Genomic DNA, 13,282 nt, shown 5'->3' with positions numbered 1-13,282 from the left:
TGAGTCACTAGGTATGGGTGTTGTCGATGGAAGAAGTTCAAAGAATAGTTACTTTTTTTTAAACAGGATTCCTGCTTAGCTCTATTCCCTTGAATACAATGACATATTAGTTTTAAGTAAAGTTTCTTTATAGTTTGGCCATTTTGATATGTCTTGAATCCTAAATTCAGGAAGTGAGTCATGAAAATAATCCCTTACACAAACGATCTTGGATTAGCAATGTGATTTAAAAATTAAAACATTACAACGCACTAAAATATATCCTCACTTTTTCTTACTGCTGGCCTCATGGTTGTCTTTGCTTTCTTCATTGCTGTCTCCATTGTGTTGTGGTTGATTACTGTCTTGAGCATCCGATCCTCCATTTAGAGTCTTTGAACCTTTAGAAAGATACCAGCGGGAAACCTGTTAGAACTTTGAAGACATCTTAAGTATTCAGTTCAGTCGCTCAGTCGTGTCCGACTCTTTGCAACCCCATGAATCACAGCACGCCAGGCCTCCCTGTCTATCACCAACTCCAGGAGTTCACTCAAACTCATGTCCATTGAGTTGGTGATCCAAATTCAAGCACTAAACATAGCCCCAAAGTTCCTAATACTGTATTTTATGTGACATTGCATTGTAATCCTTTGGGTAGACAAGGCGCAGTAAGAAACAGGGTTACTACCTGTATCTATCCACAAAACCACCGACTACTGATCTGATTATTCTATTTGTTACTGTTGTCAGGAAGTGGTACAACTCTTTAGAGCATTGTGATTTACTCCAGTTGTTAGAAAAAGCAATGTAAATCACAGTAAAATTTTGTATTTAAGAACAGAAGGTGGCAAAATAGTTAACATGATTTTGTCTTCTAACTTAGAAAATGATGAGTAAATATTATTTCATTATCAAACCTCTGGTTTGTTATCATTATCATTCCCTAGTAAATGAGTTAAGAAAAATCCAACTCCTTTTGAGCATTTTTTCTGTGTTAGGGAGCTGCTGCTAACATGTTTAGTACCATAGAATCGGGGAAGCTCCCGATGGTGCAGGCACACTTGAGCTCACTGTGCTTCACGGATCCTGCACTTGCATTTTACAAATCCCATATTTACAGCAAGCCTGCATCAAGCACGTGTATCAGCACCCTTTCCCAGCAGCACTCACTCACTCTGTTTCTGTCACATTGAGGTAATTCTCACACTTTAGACTTTCATTATATTCATATGGTGATCTGTCTCTAAGATGTTACTGTAATTCATGAAAGGCTCCCTTGATACAACATTTTTTTAAGCAACATTCTAAAAATAAGGTATGTTATTTCTATAGACATAACCCTACTGCACATTTTAGACAGACTAACAGACTTTAGTATAGGGTAAACAAATCTGTATGCCATGTGACTCACTTTATTACAGCAGTCTGAAACTGAACCCACAGTATTCCTGGAGTACAAGCATACCTGTACTATAGGTTCTGTTTTAAGCTTCACTCATATATATACCTTAAAATGTTTATGACTGAAACAGCACAGGAATCTGCTTCAAAATAATCTTTAGGACTGTCACTGAAAAACTTGGAGATATAATAAAAGACCAGTGATCATGCAATGATAGCTGCTGAAGCTGACTCAGGAAGTTCATTTCTCTTGACTTTTGTGTAGGTTACAAATTTTCCCTAATTTAAATGAAAACAATAGCAACCACTACTACTAGTAAATACTAGTAGTAACTACTAGTAATTTAAACTTGATTAAAAACTTAGCTAAGATTGAGCAGACTCTGCTAAGTTCTTTTGGGACTCCCATCATCTACTATAGGTTAAGACATTAATAAGATTAAACATCAAAGCCATTTTTAAAAAGTAATTCCAACAAACTGTTACCACATACCTGTTTGTTCCTTTTCTAGCTTTTTGTTTGGCCCTTTCTTCCCTTGATCTTTGGTTTTATTTGCTTCCTCATGCTGTCTTTGTTCGGCAAGAGATTTGTTCAGCACTTGTGTGATCACAGAATCTCCTTCACCAACCAAAAACATGTTCTTAAATTTGTTATACAACATTGTAGACTTTTCCATGATAACCTGACTAACTTTGAATCGCCGTATCTGAGAAAACAAAAGATAAGCTCAGAATTTTCTTAATTGATTTCTGAATGTTATTTAACGAAGTGGCGATAATGAGGAAATTTTAAAAATCTGCATAACTAAAGATCACTTACTTTTTTCAGTGTTGTAATCATCTCTGTGTGTTTTTGAGCTTGTTGCATTGTGACTTGAAGTGAAGCCAGTTCATCCAAGGCCTCAATACATCTGTTGACATCCTTCATGACAAAACAGTAATTTCATTAACTGTTAATTACCACAACCCATAGAATCCAGAGATTACTTTCAGAATATCAAATAACAAGGCATACAAAATAGCCAGTAACATTCTGTTATCTCAAATTTACACATACTTATCAAACCATGTTAGAAAAAAAAATGAAGCTACAAAAGCAGCACTGTATTTTTAAATGAGGTATTAAACACTTACAAGATTATCAATTTTGAGTGAATTTTTAATTTCAGCATGTATCCTTTGAAGTCGAGAATCCATTGATGTTTCTATAAATTAAAATGTGAAACACAGTAAATAGGTTTTCCAAAACCAGTATTTTTGTATAATCTAAAGCAAAGTATAATGGAAAGAAGTGGTGATTTTTTAAAAATGTTCTTAGTAATCTGCTTACATCAGTAAGAAATTATCTGCCATTTTAGTCTTTAGGAAACCAACATTCATCATATAAGCAAAGAATAAGCGGTCTGTGTCCACTAACTCCTTCTCAATCCTTTAGCACCTGCCTCTCCCTTACCTATTTAACCAAAACTAAAATATCCGTCTGAAACCAGATTTGTCAGAAATGGGGAAACATCTTGCTTTTGGCAGTGTTACAATAAAATCAATCTGACTTCATCTTATAAGGAGCAATAAAATAATAAACATGACCACCTTTGCAAGTTCACCTGATGCTACTTAAAAACAGTGCAAAACTAACCATCTATTAGGGATTTAAAATGTGTACTTGTACAATAATATCAAATGACTGATTTCAAAATGTATACAATTAAGTGTCTATAAAACTTCCTTTCTGTGTGTAACATTATACATCTTAGAAAGTGAAATAACTAACCTCGCTTCTTCTCCACTTTCTTAACTTCTGGCTTCTTTCCTTCATCTTTATTCTGCCTATCAAATGTTAACACAAATATTTCAAAAACATTGGAACTCTGTGACTGATTAACAAATGCCCACAATCCCTTTTGTAAAAGTTTTTTTTTTTTAAATAGTTAAGTGACCTAGATCACAAGGAACTGACTATAATTTTTAGACCTTTGCAATGCCACATTAGTATTAGTTAGTAATAAATAAAAACAAAACTCAACATAAAAATTAACATGCTAAAATAATCTAACAATCTAATTTTTCAGTGGCATTACAAATTTTAATAGCTGCTTTTGTGCAATTTTATTCCAACAATAGTGTGTTAAAAGACCAACTGCAGGGTCATTGGATAAATAGGCCATAGTGGGAAGAGAATGCCTATGTTTCATGAATTTTAAAATAGCATGTCAAATTAGACTGATTTAATTGTTTCCCCACATCTCCAAAAGGTAGGTAATTTGAGGGGTTCAAAGTTAGTTACAAGATTAAATAGACTATAATGCTACTATATTACAATAAAGTGGGATTTATTTTTGCCACTATATCAAACTTAAATGACATTCACTAGTGTTTACATACCATTTCACAAATGAAAAGGTACCATTTTACTGTAAATCACAAAAATAACCACTTAAAAATGAATTCTTATAATTTCTAGTACCTTGACTTAAGAGTTCGGGCCCTACTATAATAAACCAATTGAAATAGACAAGAACAAAAAATATCTAAAAATCAGGTTTTTTTTTAAAAAAACTTTATTTTAAAATTTTGGTTACAGTTTCATTTTTGTTTTCTTAACAAGTCTACTGTTTAATCTCTCAGGATTAAAAAAACAATTATTAATATTCTAAAGAATTAACAACAAAGGAATGTCAAGGGTAGGGCACAACTGCCCCATTCTCTAGGGGTATAATATAGCTACTCCAGTTTAACACCTAGCTTCAAAACAAAATGAATTTTTATATTTTCTAAATGAAATAATGTACAACCACCGTCTTCATCTGAGCTTGTAACTTTCAAACACAAAGCTTCATTTTAAGCTTGGTAAAAAACTGAACAGGAATGATGGCCGACCTTAGTATGTAGTGTGTACCTTACAGGAAATGTGTTTTAACAATCATAACACAGTAATAATGCCATTAATGAAGTCCTCAATTTAGAATCTGGAACATTCTTCCATCAAAGGGGGGGAGGGGGAAATTCAGTCCAATGAGTCTGTCTCAAGATCTTCATCTCTTGTTTGCTCCACTTGTATTCTCTTTTCAGTAACTGGATTAATGCTTTGAGCCCAAAATGAGATATATTTTTTATTACTGTAGATTACATGTTGTTTGGCTGGGAATACAATACAATAAACTTTATTTTTGCATAATGCATTTCATACAAGCTGCATCTGAAATGCTTTACAGAGCAAAACTGTCCAAGTACAAAGTTTTGTAATAACAGAAGGAGGAAAGAAAACACAAATATTAGAATTTGAGAAAGTTACATTCGGAGGACATTCAAAAAGAAATCGAAACACATAAAGATTACTTTGAGATACTAAAGGGTTGGGCTAGATTTACTAAGCAACAACTAATTTTATATCTTAATTTGGGGAGCACAATAAAGTTAAAAGCAACAAACAGTCCAACAACTTTTCAGTGAAAGGACAGGAAAGGATAGGTAACAAAAAAATAACTCTAATATTTACATAAATGGTCCAAGTCTAACAGATTAAAGGGAGTAACATTTCTGAGCTTTAAATCAATTTTTAAATTACTCCCTCTTATAGCTAAAACTGCTTATATATCCTCCAAAAAACTAAGAAAGGAGATGGTCAAATGCTATACTTAACAAGACTTTCAGCTTACAGATTTATTATAGAAAGAAAAGGTACAAAATTATTTAAGAATAGTTTTTTAAAGAATTTCACTGCTTAAGTTTGTCTTAGTGACCTACAGCATGTTTTTAAAATCACCTCCTCACTAAAACAACAAAAAAACAGTTTAGTCAGAATAATGCAAGACGTTTCACAAAGAAAGAAACGTTTTTCAGAGAAAGACCTCAGAAGAAACAGTCTAAAGATAACTAAGAAAACAAATGTAATAAACACATGAAGCCTAATCATCATTGTCATTGCTATTTTCCTTATAAAATTTTTTTATAGAATAAACTTAAAGGGGGAAGAAATTCCCCATGGTAAGTATATATTATCTCCAAGTATCAAAACTTAGTATCTTGATTTATATTGCACACATCTAATGCAAACCCTGTCAGCCTTTTAGATTTATTTGTACTGGCTTCATGGGTTTCCAGCTGTGCTTTTGTTATTTTTGCTTGTCTTCTGGGGAAGGCCTGCTGGTGGTATGACAAAGATAGGTATTTCTTTCATTCTTTGTCCACTAATTTATCATCTTTCTGTATTTAATATTATACGAGAAAACAGTAGAGGATGAGGACATTTTCTACAAAGACTTGAAGCAGTTAAACCCTATCTGCACTTTCCGTTTAAATTAAAAATAATTCACGGGGTGCTTATCTCAGTGAATTTCATCCTCTTTACTCAGAAAAGAATGAACCCTGAAATATGATTATCATATACTGAAGACATTTTTCTAACACATGGGCAAAGCCACTTCTTTAGAAGGATTCAGAAAGTCTGGAAAATGAGATTCTATTGTTTAAAATTTTCATGCTGGCTTAAAGAAACTGAAATTTAGAATAAGAAAATACTTACTGCTCAGTTTCCAGTTGTTCTTCTTGCTTGCGTTTTCTCTCTGCAGCTTCTTTCTCATGTTGTCCTTTGAGCATATTCCTTCTATGAGCAGTTTGAAAGTTTCTTCCACCTTTTCTCTTCTGTTTTGAGAATTAGGATGGTTTTAGTTAAGTATCAAGTCAGTGACTAATGCTTCTGTGATTACAATTGTGGCAGAAAAGCAGTAACTAGTTTTCTTAAGGGACAAATACATAAATTACTAATTTTAAAAAATCTTAGAATCACTGCATTGCTATAGGAATGACATGCTTTGGTTAATATGTATTAAAATGAAGTACGTTAGGCTGTTTGCCTCTACACTGTGACTTCAATACCTGTTTACTGACAAGTGCCTGCTCAACCTATGAAATTTTAGGTCCAGGGCTTCTGAGGGTATTAAGTTAGATAAACATAAATGACAAGACCTACACAACCTGGGTCTGTAGATTTCCAAGGCTATATACAAAAAAACTTTTTGTTTTAATACAGAAAAGAATGCATAACTTTAATGAAATTCCTAAATGAAATAAAGTATACAAATAAAGTACCACTAATAAAATGTACACTAAATAGGTCTGAAGTGCCCATTGAGGTCAATAATATAAATCTATGTATAAATTTACCTTTTTACATCTGTTGTCACTGGTCACAACTTAATTAATTCTTCACTTTCCTACCTTTTCTAGGTAGATGGAGTTATTGAAAGTTTATCATGCAACATTTAACTCCCATTTAATTATGACAAGGTAAGATAAAATTACGATGTGCAATAAAGCTTCAAATTTGCTTAACACTGCTAACTGAAGTTTATTCAGAAAGGTAAATTTATTTTAACTTTTAATCATATTTATAGACTTTCTTAAAGATACTGAAATCTTGATCTAAAGATTAAGAACTACACAAGAAACTAAAAATAAAACAAAGGTTTTATTTGATATGCAACCATTCTACCTTTTCACCTTCTTGGTCATCTCCTTCTTCTTCAGAATCAGAGGTTGATGTAACCCCTGTTTTGGCTAAATTTTTCCTTTTTGAGTCAACTTCCTTTTTCCCCTCTTTTTTATCTGGCTCTTTTCTTGGCTTTTCTTCTTCCTTCTGGCCCTCTTCATCCTTTTTAAGCTGTTTTTTAGGTTGTTTTTCCTCTTGCCCCTTTTTCTTGCTTTTGTCTTCTTCAGTTATCCTATTTCACAGGTAAAACAATGAAAAATAAACCTTTATGTATCTATAGATCTTGTCATTCAACCACAATCTCTGAGTTAATAACTATTTTGGATAATAATAAGCTATAAATTTTTTATTTAAAAACAAATTTTAAATATCTTCAAGTAAAATGTAAGGAAGGGTCATTATCAGCCTATCACACACAAAAAAGAACATCCTTTTAATATAAGTTAGAAGATAGAAAACTTACAGTAGCATTAGGGTAATAGAAGAGTGATTTCCGCCCCCCCCCCCCCATTTTTTAAGTTCTTTGTAACTCATTCACTTAAAAATAATACTGGGTACCATCTTAGCAACACTGGCAAAAATACAATTGCAGAATCAAACTAGTATGGTGAAATAGTCATTTTAAAATTTGAAGAAATATTCCTTGCAATTTAAAAGGCTCAATTCATGCATATAGTGGTTATATATATATGGCCAATTAATATTATGCAGTGTTCAAGGAATTTTATTGAGAATTTCACATGTTATCTAAAAGCTGCAAGGAACCCCAGATCATTTAGTCCAACCCATTCCATTTAACAGGTGAGAAAATGATGGTGCAAAAAAGGTCAGTTAGTCTAATATCTCAATTCCAAATCAACTGACTTTCCAGACAACTGCTTCCTTGAACCCTTAAGAGATTATTAACTTACAAAAGAAAAAAAAAAAATCACATTTTACTTCTTTAGAAATTTTTTGTCATGAAACTGTCATTGGCTATGTTTATTTTCAAACAATGGAAGATAACACAGGCAAGTGAAATCACTTTAGTATTTCCACAAATTAAATATTTTGATAATGATCATTTTGTGGAGATGCAGAATAGAGGATCAAATATAAAAGGCATTTCCATGGCTCTTAAAAGTTACTGACCAATTGCCTCCCCCAAAATGTTACCCCCGTGCAAAGAGGCAGGTATTAAAAATAAAAATATCCTTTTAACCCCACAGATCTGCTTCTAGCAACGTATTCTAAACAAGGAAAATGTATACATACAAGGAATAAACATTTTAAGAATTATGACACACTGGAGCAAAATATGACTACTTTTTTAAAGGTAGACTTAAAACGTGTCTCATATGCTCTTAAGAAATGGATTATTTCTAAGTTTTAAAAACAGTATCAAAGCAGAGAATTCCGATAAACATAACTACAATTAAGTCTTTTCACCGTAGTTCCCTCCTTACCATCTACTGTGAAAAACAGACCTCTTGGGGCTAAGTTCTCTATTAATAGGTCAAGGTATGGTAGGAAAATTATACTAAAGAAAATTATAAATACAGTTTAATAAAAATAACAACCCCAAACATCTCAATGACTTGTAATAGATCTTTACATGAGGGTTAGGAGATGGTTTCAGCTTTTCTGAACTCCATTCCACTGTCTTATCATTTCAGGACCCACTGCAAATAAGCTGTCACTACCAGAGATACCCACTGTTCTTATGGTGGACAGCTTACATTTTAAAAGGGTTTTATATAGTTTTGCTCTGCATTCCACTGAGTTTTTGTCCAGATACAAAGCTAAGAGTAGCTATAACAGCCAATGCCTAGCCTACATACAGCACAAATGAGAAATAAACATTGTAAGCTACTGGAGTTGTCCATCATGGAAACCTAGAATGTGTGACACTTGCTTTGCATTTGAAACCCTACTACACAACACACAAAACTATCATCTGTGATAAATGGAAAGACAATTTATTCAGTGAATTTCAAGACAAAATATTGAAATTTGATTGTTATCAACAAATTTGACTGGGTACTTCAAGAAAAAGTAAGTTCAAAAAAGAACAGGACAGCAAAGGAAGGAGAAAAAAATTCCGTGCATATAAAACATATAAACCATATTCAGTGAATTTTTTCAGTGAATTCAAAAACAAAAAAATTCCTTAAGAATTCAAACTGAGATACTTCTGATAAGCAAAGGACTGTAGGAAAAAGAAACCAGGAAGTGGGTTTTCAAGAAAACATATAAACTCAAAGTACTTTTACTTAAGTGTAAAAGAGATAAGCATGTCTGGGGAAGTCTTATGAGTTAGACCACTGCACATGAAGCTGACTAGAATGAAATGGACACACACACTAACAATAAAGTATTGTTACACTACCAAAAGTGACGCCAATCTGCATTAGGGAAAGTAATGGAGATTTTAAAAAGGAATCTTGGGTCAAATTCCCTGAAGTATGAAAGGAGACTAAGAAAGCTGCTCAGCTAGTAAGGAAGGTAGTACCTTTCAGTGCAACTATTGATACTGAAAAAGATTAACTAAAGATGATACTGAAAAAGTAGAGAACTCTCCGAAGAATGGGCCAAAAGTCAAGGAGAGAAATGGACTAGGAAGAATCTGTCAGGAAAAAGCGGGGTTTAATAACAAACTCACCTGCATGTACTTAATATTTTAATTTCACTATAGTAATTAAAACCATGTTGTAATTTTTTGCCACTATTTTTGAGAATATTTAAACAACTGGGTTGGCGATAAAATAAAACTCTTTAAACATACATTGGTTAAAAAGTACCAACACTCTTAAGTTGTTCTATAACTGAAATTTCCAATAAACTGTTTTCATTCAAAACATTGTTAATCCATTCTTAAATGACATACTTGAGCCTTTTCCTATAAAATCCTCAAACACAACAGCTACAAAGTTTTGCCTTGTTTGTTTAGACATACATTCCTATTGGTGAAGTTTCCACCCAGAATGCTGACACAAACAAGATCCACATAGAAAAGAAAGGTGGCAAGGAAGAAAAACGGAAAATACTGATTGTTTTGTTACTAACTAAAAGCAGTTATCGTTCCAAAAGACTTTAAAATTTTATATTTACAAAGATAATTTTAAGTGTTATTTTGAAATAAAGACTATTCTGGAAGAGCAAGATTTGTGGAAATTGCTTCAAAAATACTTTGTCTGGGGGTGGGGTAAAAAACACTTTTGTCTAAAAATTTCTTTAAACAGAGAACTATTATAAATTTTACCCTGCATTATCTGAGTATCTTATATCCTGATATATAAGAAAATGTCTTAGATTAATGAAATGATATCAGATTTTTCTTGATTCCCTATCAACTTTAACTTTTTTATATAATAAAACTATGTTTTAAAGAATTTCCCTCATAATTCTAAGAAATACAAAATAGTAATAACAATCATCTGTAAATAAAAACTTGTAGAAATGCAAATAAATTTACATATTTAAAGTGAAATGTCTCATTTATTGCATAACTAATTATAATACTCACATGTCACTCTCTGAAGGACAAGGCTGTTTTACCATTTTGGGTCTGCCTCTTGGTTTTGGAATCTTGACCTCTGTAGCTAACATTCACAGGAAAAAATTTTTATAACTACCAATTTTCCCACCAAGATGTAGACATCATATATAAAAGTTATACATACTAAGAATATTAATTAGTAGTTATTACAGATATAATTATTTTTTTTTTTACTTTAGGTTTTAAAAATCATATCCTCGTTCAAATAACAATTTAGAGAAGTGATTTACTTTGATTTAAGGTTATTTTCAATTTACCCTTAGTATGGCTGAGGACTTAAAAGAACATTCTTCAATGTTGTTTTAACAGGAGTGTCACAAAACTCAACTTTATAGTAGATAACAGCCCTTATATTCAACATTCATATACATACTACAATATCACTTGTAAATGTATGTTCACGACTTTGAAAATTCTTTATCAGAATTCACTAAATTTTCTAACAATACCATTAATTTGATCCATTACAATACTAAAATCCAAAGAAAAAGATAAACAAATTGGGGGGGGTATTACTCAGTTTAAATCTGTTTCATTAAGAATCCTGTATTATGAAGTAGGAAAAAAAATTTGTCTCTATCCTGGCTAACTTTCTTTGTTTTACTTTATATTAGAGATAGATCCTTCCAAACTATTTCCTATTTGCCAAATTAGGAAAATATTTTAAATAGGCTGAAGACATCTGAATATTGTATAGGTCCTAACAATGAAAGAATGTAAAAATTTAAAAATTAATAACTTTGGTAACTCAAATGTTGTTTTCTCTTGCTTTCATTACGATTCCATTTGGAAAGCTTAAGTTTTCTAAAGTTAAGAGGTAAAATAAACCCATTAGTCATGGAATTTATATCTCACCACAGCCTCATTTGCTGCTATTAATGGAAAATATAATGGGGATAAACAGAAAATGAGTCTCAAACAATTATTTCAAATTTAAATGCCTTATCAGAGAGCAGAAACTTTAACATTTATCTTCTTTAAAATGTGCATGTTACACATAACCAAGTATCTATTCACTTATTCCAAAGTATCTGAGGTACAGCACTTAAATGGATTAGAATACTGATCACAAGCCAGATATTTAAACATTAACAATCCTACCTGCAGGTCGTCCTCTTTTAGGACTCACTTTTAGATTAGCAGATGCTGTTGCTGTAGTCACTACTCCAGCCTCCTCAGTTTCTACTTGTTTTTCTGCCTGAATAACAAAGATTTAAATTATTTAGCATTGTAGGCATTCCAAGTTTATTAGTTAAATGGCAAAAACATGCCACTGTAAGATAAGTTCAAATATAAACATAACTTAAAAATTATATATATTCATTTATTTGGCTATCCATGTGGAATCTAGTTCCCTGGTCAGGGGTTGAACCTGGGACCCTTGCACTGTAGCGCAGTCTTAGCCACTGGACCACAACTAGGGAAGTCCCTAAGCATTACTTCTGTATGATTTTCACTTTTCAATAGTTGACTCAGTGATATCCTCAAACTTAGCTTATAATTCTAGGAAACGAACAATAAAACCTCACTTTTTAGATCTTCTCAACCTAAACAGAGACATTTGTAAAAGTAAATTGAATATTCTTGATGCAAAGTGTTGAATAAAGTATAATTACACTGAATAGCCCACACATTGCTTATAAATGTACTTTCATTAAGTATCTCAAAATGTTAACACTTTACACTGTGTACTTATGATATACAACCTAATGTTAGAAAAGGCAATAAATTAAGTTGCTGATATTTCCATTCTTTAACTTTGTTAATATACACATTTTATTTTTGAAATGAGATAGATCTGCTGTTCTTCCCTAGGAGTTATTCTTATTTTCCATAAAGAAGAACTTACTGTAAAGAAATTCCAACAAACCTTAGTAAAATATAATGCCCTAAAGGTAATAATGAGACAACAGCCCCAAATGAGAATCCATTTAATCAGTTCAAGCATTAGAGCAGAACCAAGGTTAATAACCACCAATTAGAAAGGAAATGCAAGCATAACATCATAATGGAAGAGAGAAAATAGTGAAGAGATCAAAAAGAGCGATGAGGATTACTATGAGCTGCTTCCTTACCCTCAACTATTTAGAATTCAACTATCTAACAAAATAAAGGCAATAAAGCATCAGGCAAAAACTTGCATAATCCAATCTTACTGATTAAAAGTCTTAATCTTTTAATCAATAATCTGATTTGCAAACACTTGAGATAATGACAAATACCGGTAAGGATATGGAGACTTATTCATATGTTGATTAACAGTGATCAAATCAATAAACTGGCAAAACATTATTGATCATTATGAATATCAACGATTCAGAATATGCAAATATGACTCAGGAATCCCACTGAAGAATTTATCCAGTTTTTCATTATAAATAGTTTAAGAACTTACAGACCATCCCTGCCCCACTCCTAATTTGATAGCTCTGGAGTAAGAAGCTGGGCATCTGTTTTTATAACAAAGGTTGAGAGAACCCAAGACTATGCTACTGCTAAGTCACACCAGTCGTGTCCAACTCTGTGCGACCCCATAGACGGCAGCCCACCAGGCTCCCCCTTCCCTGGGATCCTCCAGGCAAGAATACTGGAGTGGGTGGCCAGTGCCTTCTCCCAAGACTGTATGAAAGCTCCTATTAAGGAGTTAGGAGGGTGAAGAGTTAGGAGGGCCAAAGTTCTCCAAAATTCAGTTCAAACTGATAAGCTCTTTCAGTGCCAAAAGAAAAATCTCTTTTCAATTATGCTTTCATCTTTTGAAAATAAATCATGACACTGTATTAGGAATTAGAGGTATGAATCTTTTTGAGGAGATACCAATTAGAGATAGCAAGTTCATCTATAATACCATAAATAAACACTTTAATAAGCAAAAGTAC

General features: G+C 32.5%; 2 protein-coding genes across 4 annotated transcripts in view; one reads left to right on the top strand and one right to left on the bottom strand.

Moving 5' to 3' along the window:
* PSIP1 (PC4 and SRSF1 interacting protein 1) overlaps positions 1 to 13,282 on the bottom strand; it is a 37,113-nt gene that overhangs the window by 1,044 nt on the left and 22,787 nt on the right. The window contains exons 6-14 of one of the 3 annotated variants that reach the window (XM_055428196.2): positions 11,508 to 11,604; positions 10,374 to 10,449; positions 6,872 to 7,100; positions 5,903 to 6,021; positions 3,152 to 3,207; positions 2,515 to 2,585; positions 2,201 to 2,302; positions 1,874 to 2,087; positions 269 to 380 (exon numbers count right to left, since the gene is read on the bottom strand). In XM_055428196.2, coding sequence (XP_055284171.1) covers positions 269 to 380; positions 1,874 to 2,087; positions 2,201 to 2,302; positions 2,515 to 2,585; positions 3,152 to 3,207; positions 5,903 to 6,021; positions 6,872 to 7,100; positions 10,374 to 10,449; positions 11,508 to 11,604 — 1,076 coding nt within the window. Of the gene's footprint in view, positions 1 to 268; positions 381 to 1,873; positions 2,088 to 2,200; positions 2,303 to 2,514; positions 2,586 to 3,151; positions 3,208 to 3,250; positions 4,519 to 5,902; positions 6,022 to 6,871; positions 7,101 to 10,373; positions 10,450 to 11,507; positions 11,605 to 13,282 lie in introns of those variants that run through there. The other 2 variants (XM_088837894.1, XM_088837893.1) reach the window with 2 other exon arrangements.
* The window catches only part of SNAPC3 (small nuclear RNA activating complex polypeptide 3), a 70,222-nt gene that overhangs the window by 43,245 nt on the left and 13,695 nt on the right, over positions 1 to 13,282 (top strand). Inside the window, exon 11 of the transcript XR_016037804.1 lies at positions 6,607 to 6,666. The gene's annotated coding sequence lies outside the window, so the exon portion shown is untranslated. The remainder of the gene's footprint in view (positions 1 to 6,606; positions 6,667 to 13,282) is intronic.

Source organism: Moschus berezovskii, chromosome 7 (assembly GCF_049115385.1).
Source record: "Moschus berezovskii isolate FMDL1 chromosome 7, NW_MosBer_1.0, whole genome shotgun sequence".
Taxonomy (NCBI): domain Eukaryota; kingdom Metazoa; phylum Chordata; class Mammalia; order Artiodactyla; family Moschidae; genus Moschus; species Moschus berezovskii.
Note: the sequence above shows the minus strand (reverse complement) of the source record. Positions and strands in the feature narration are given on the sequence as shown.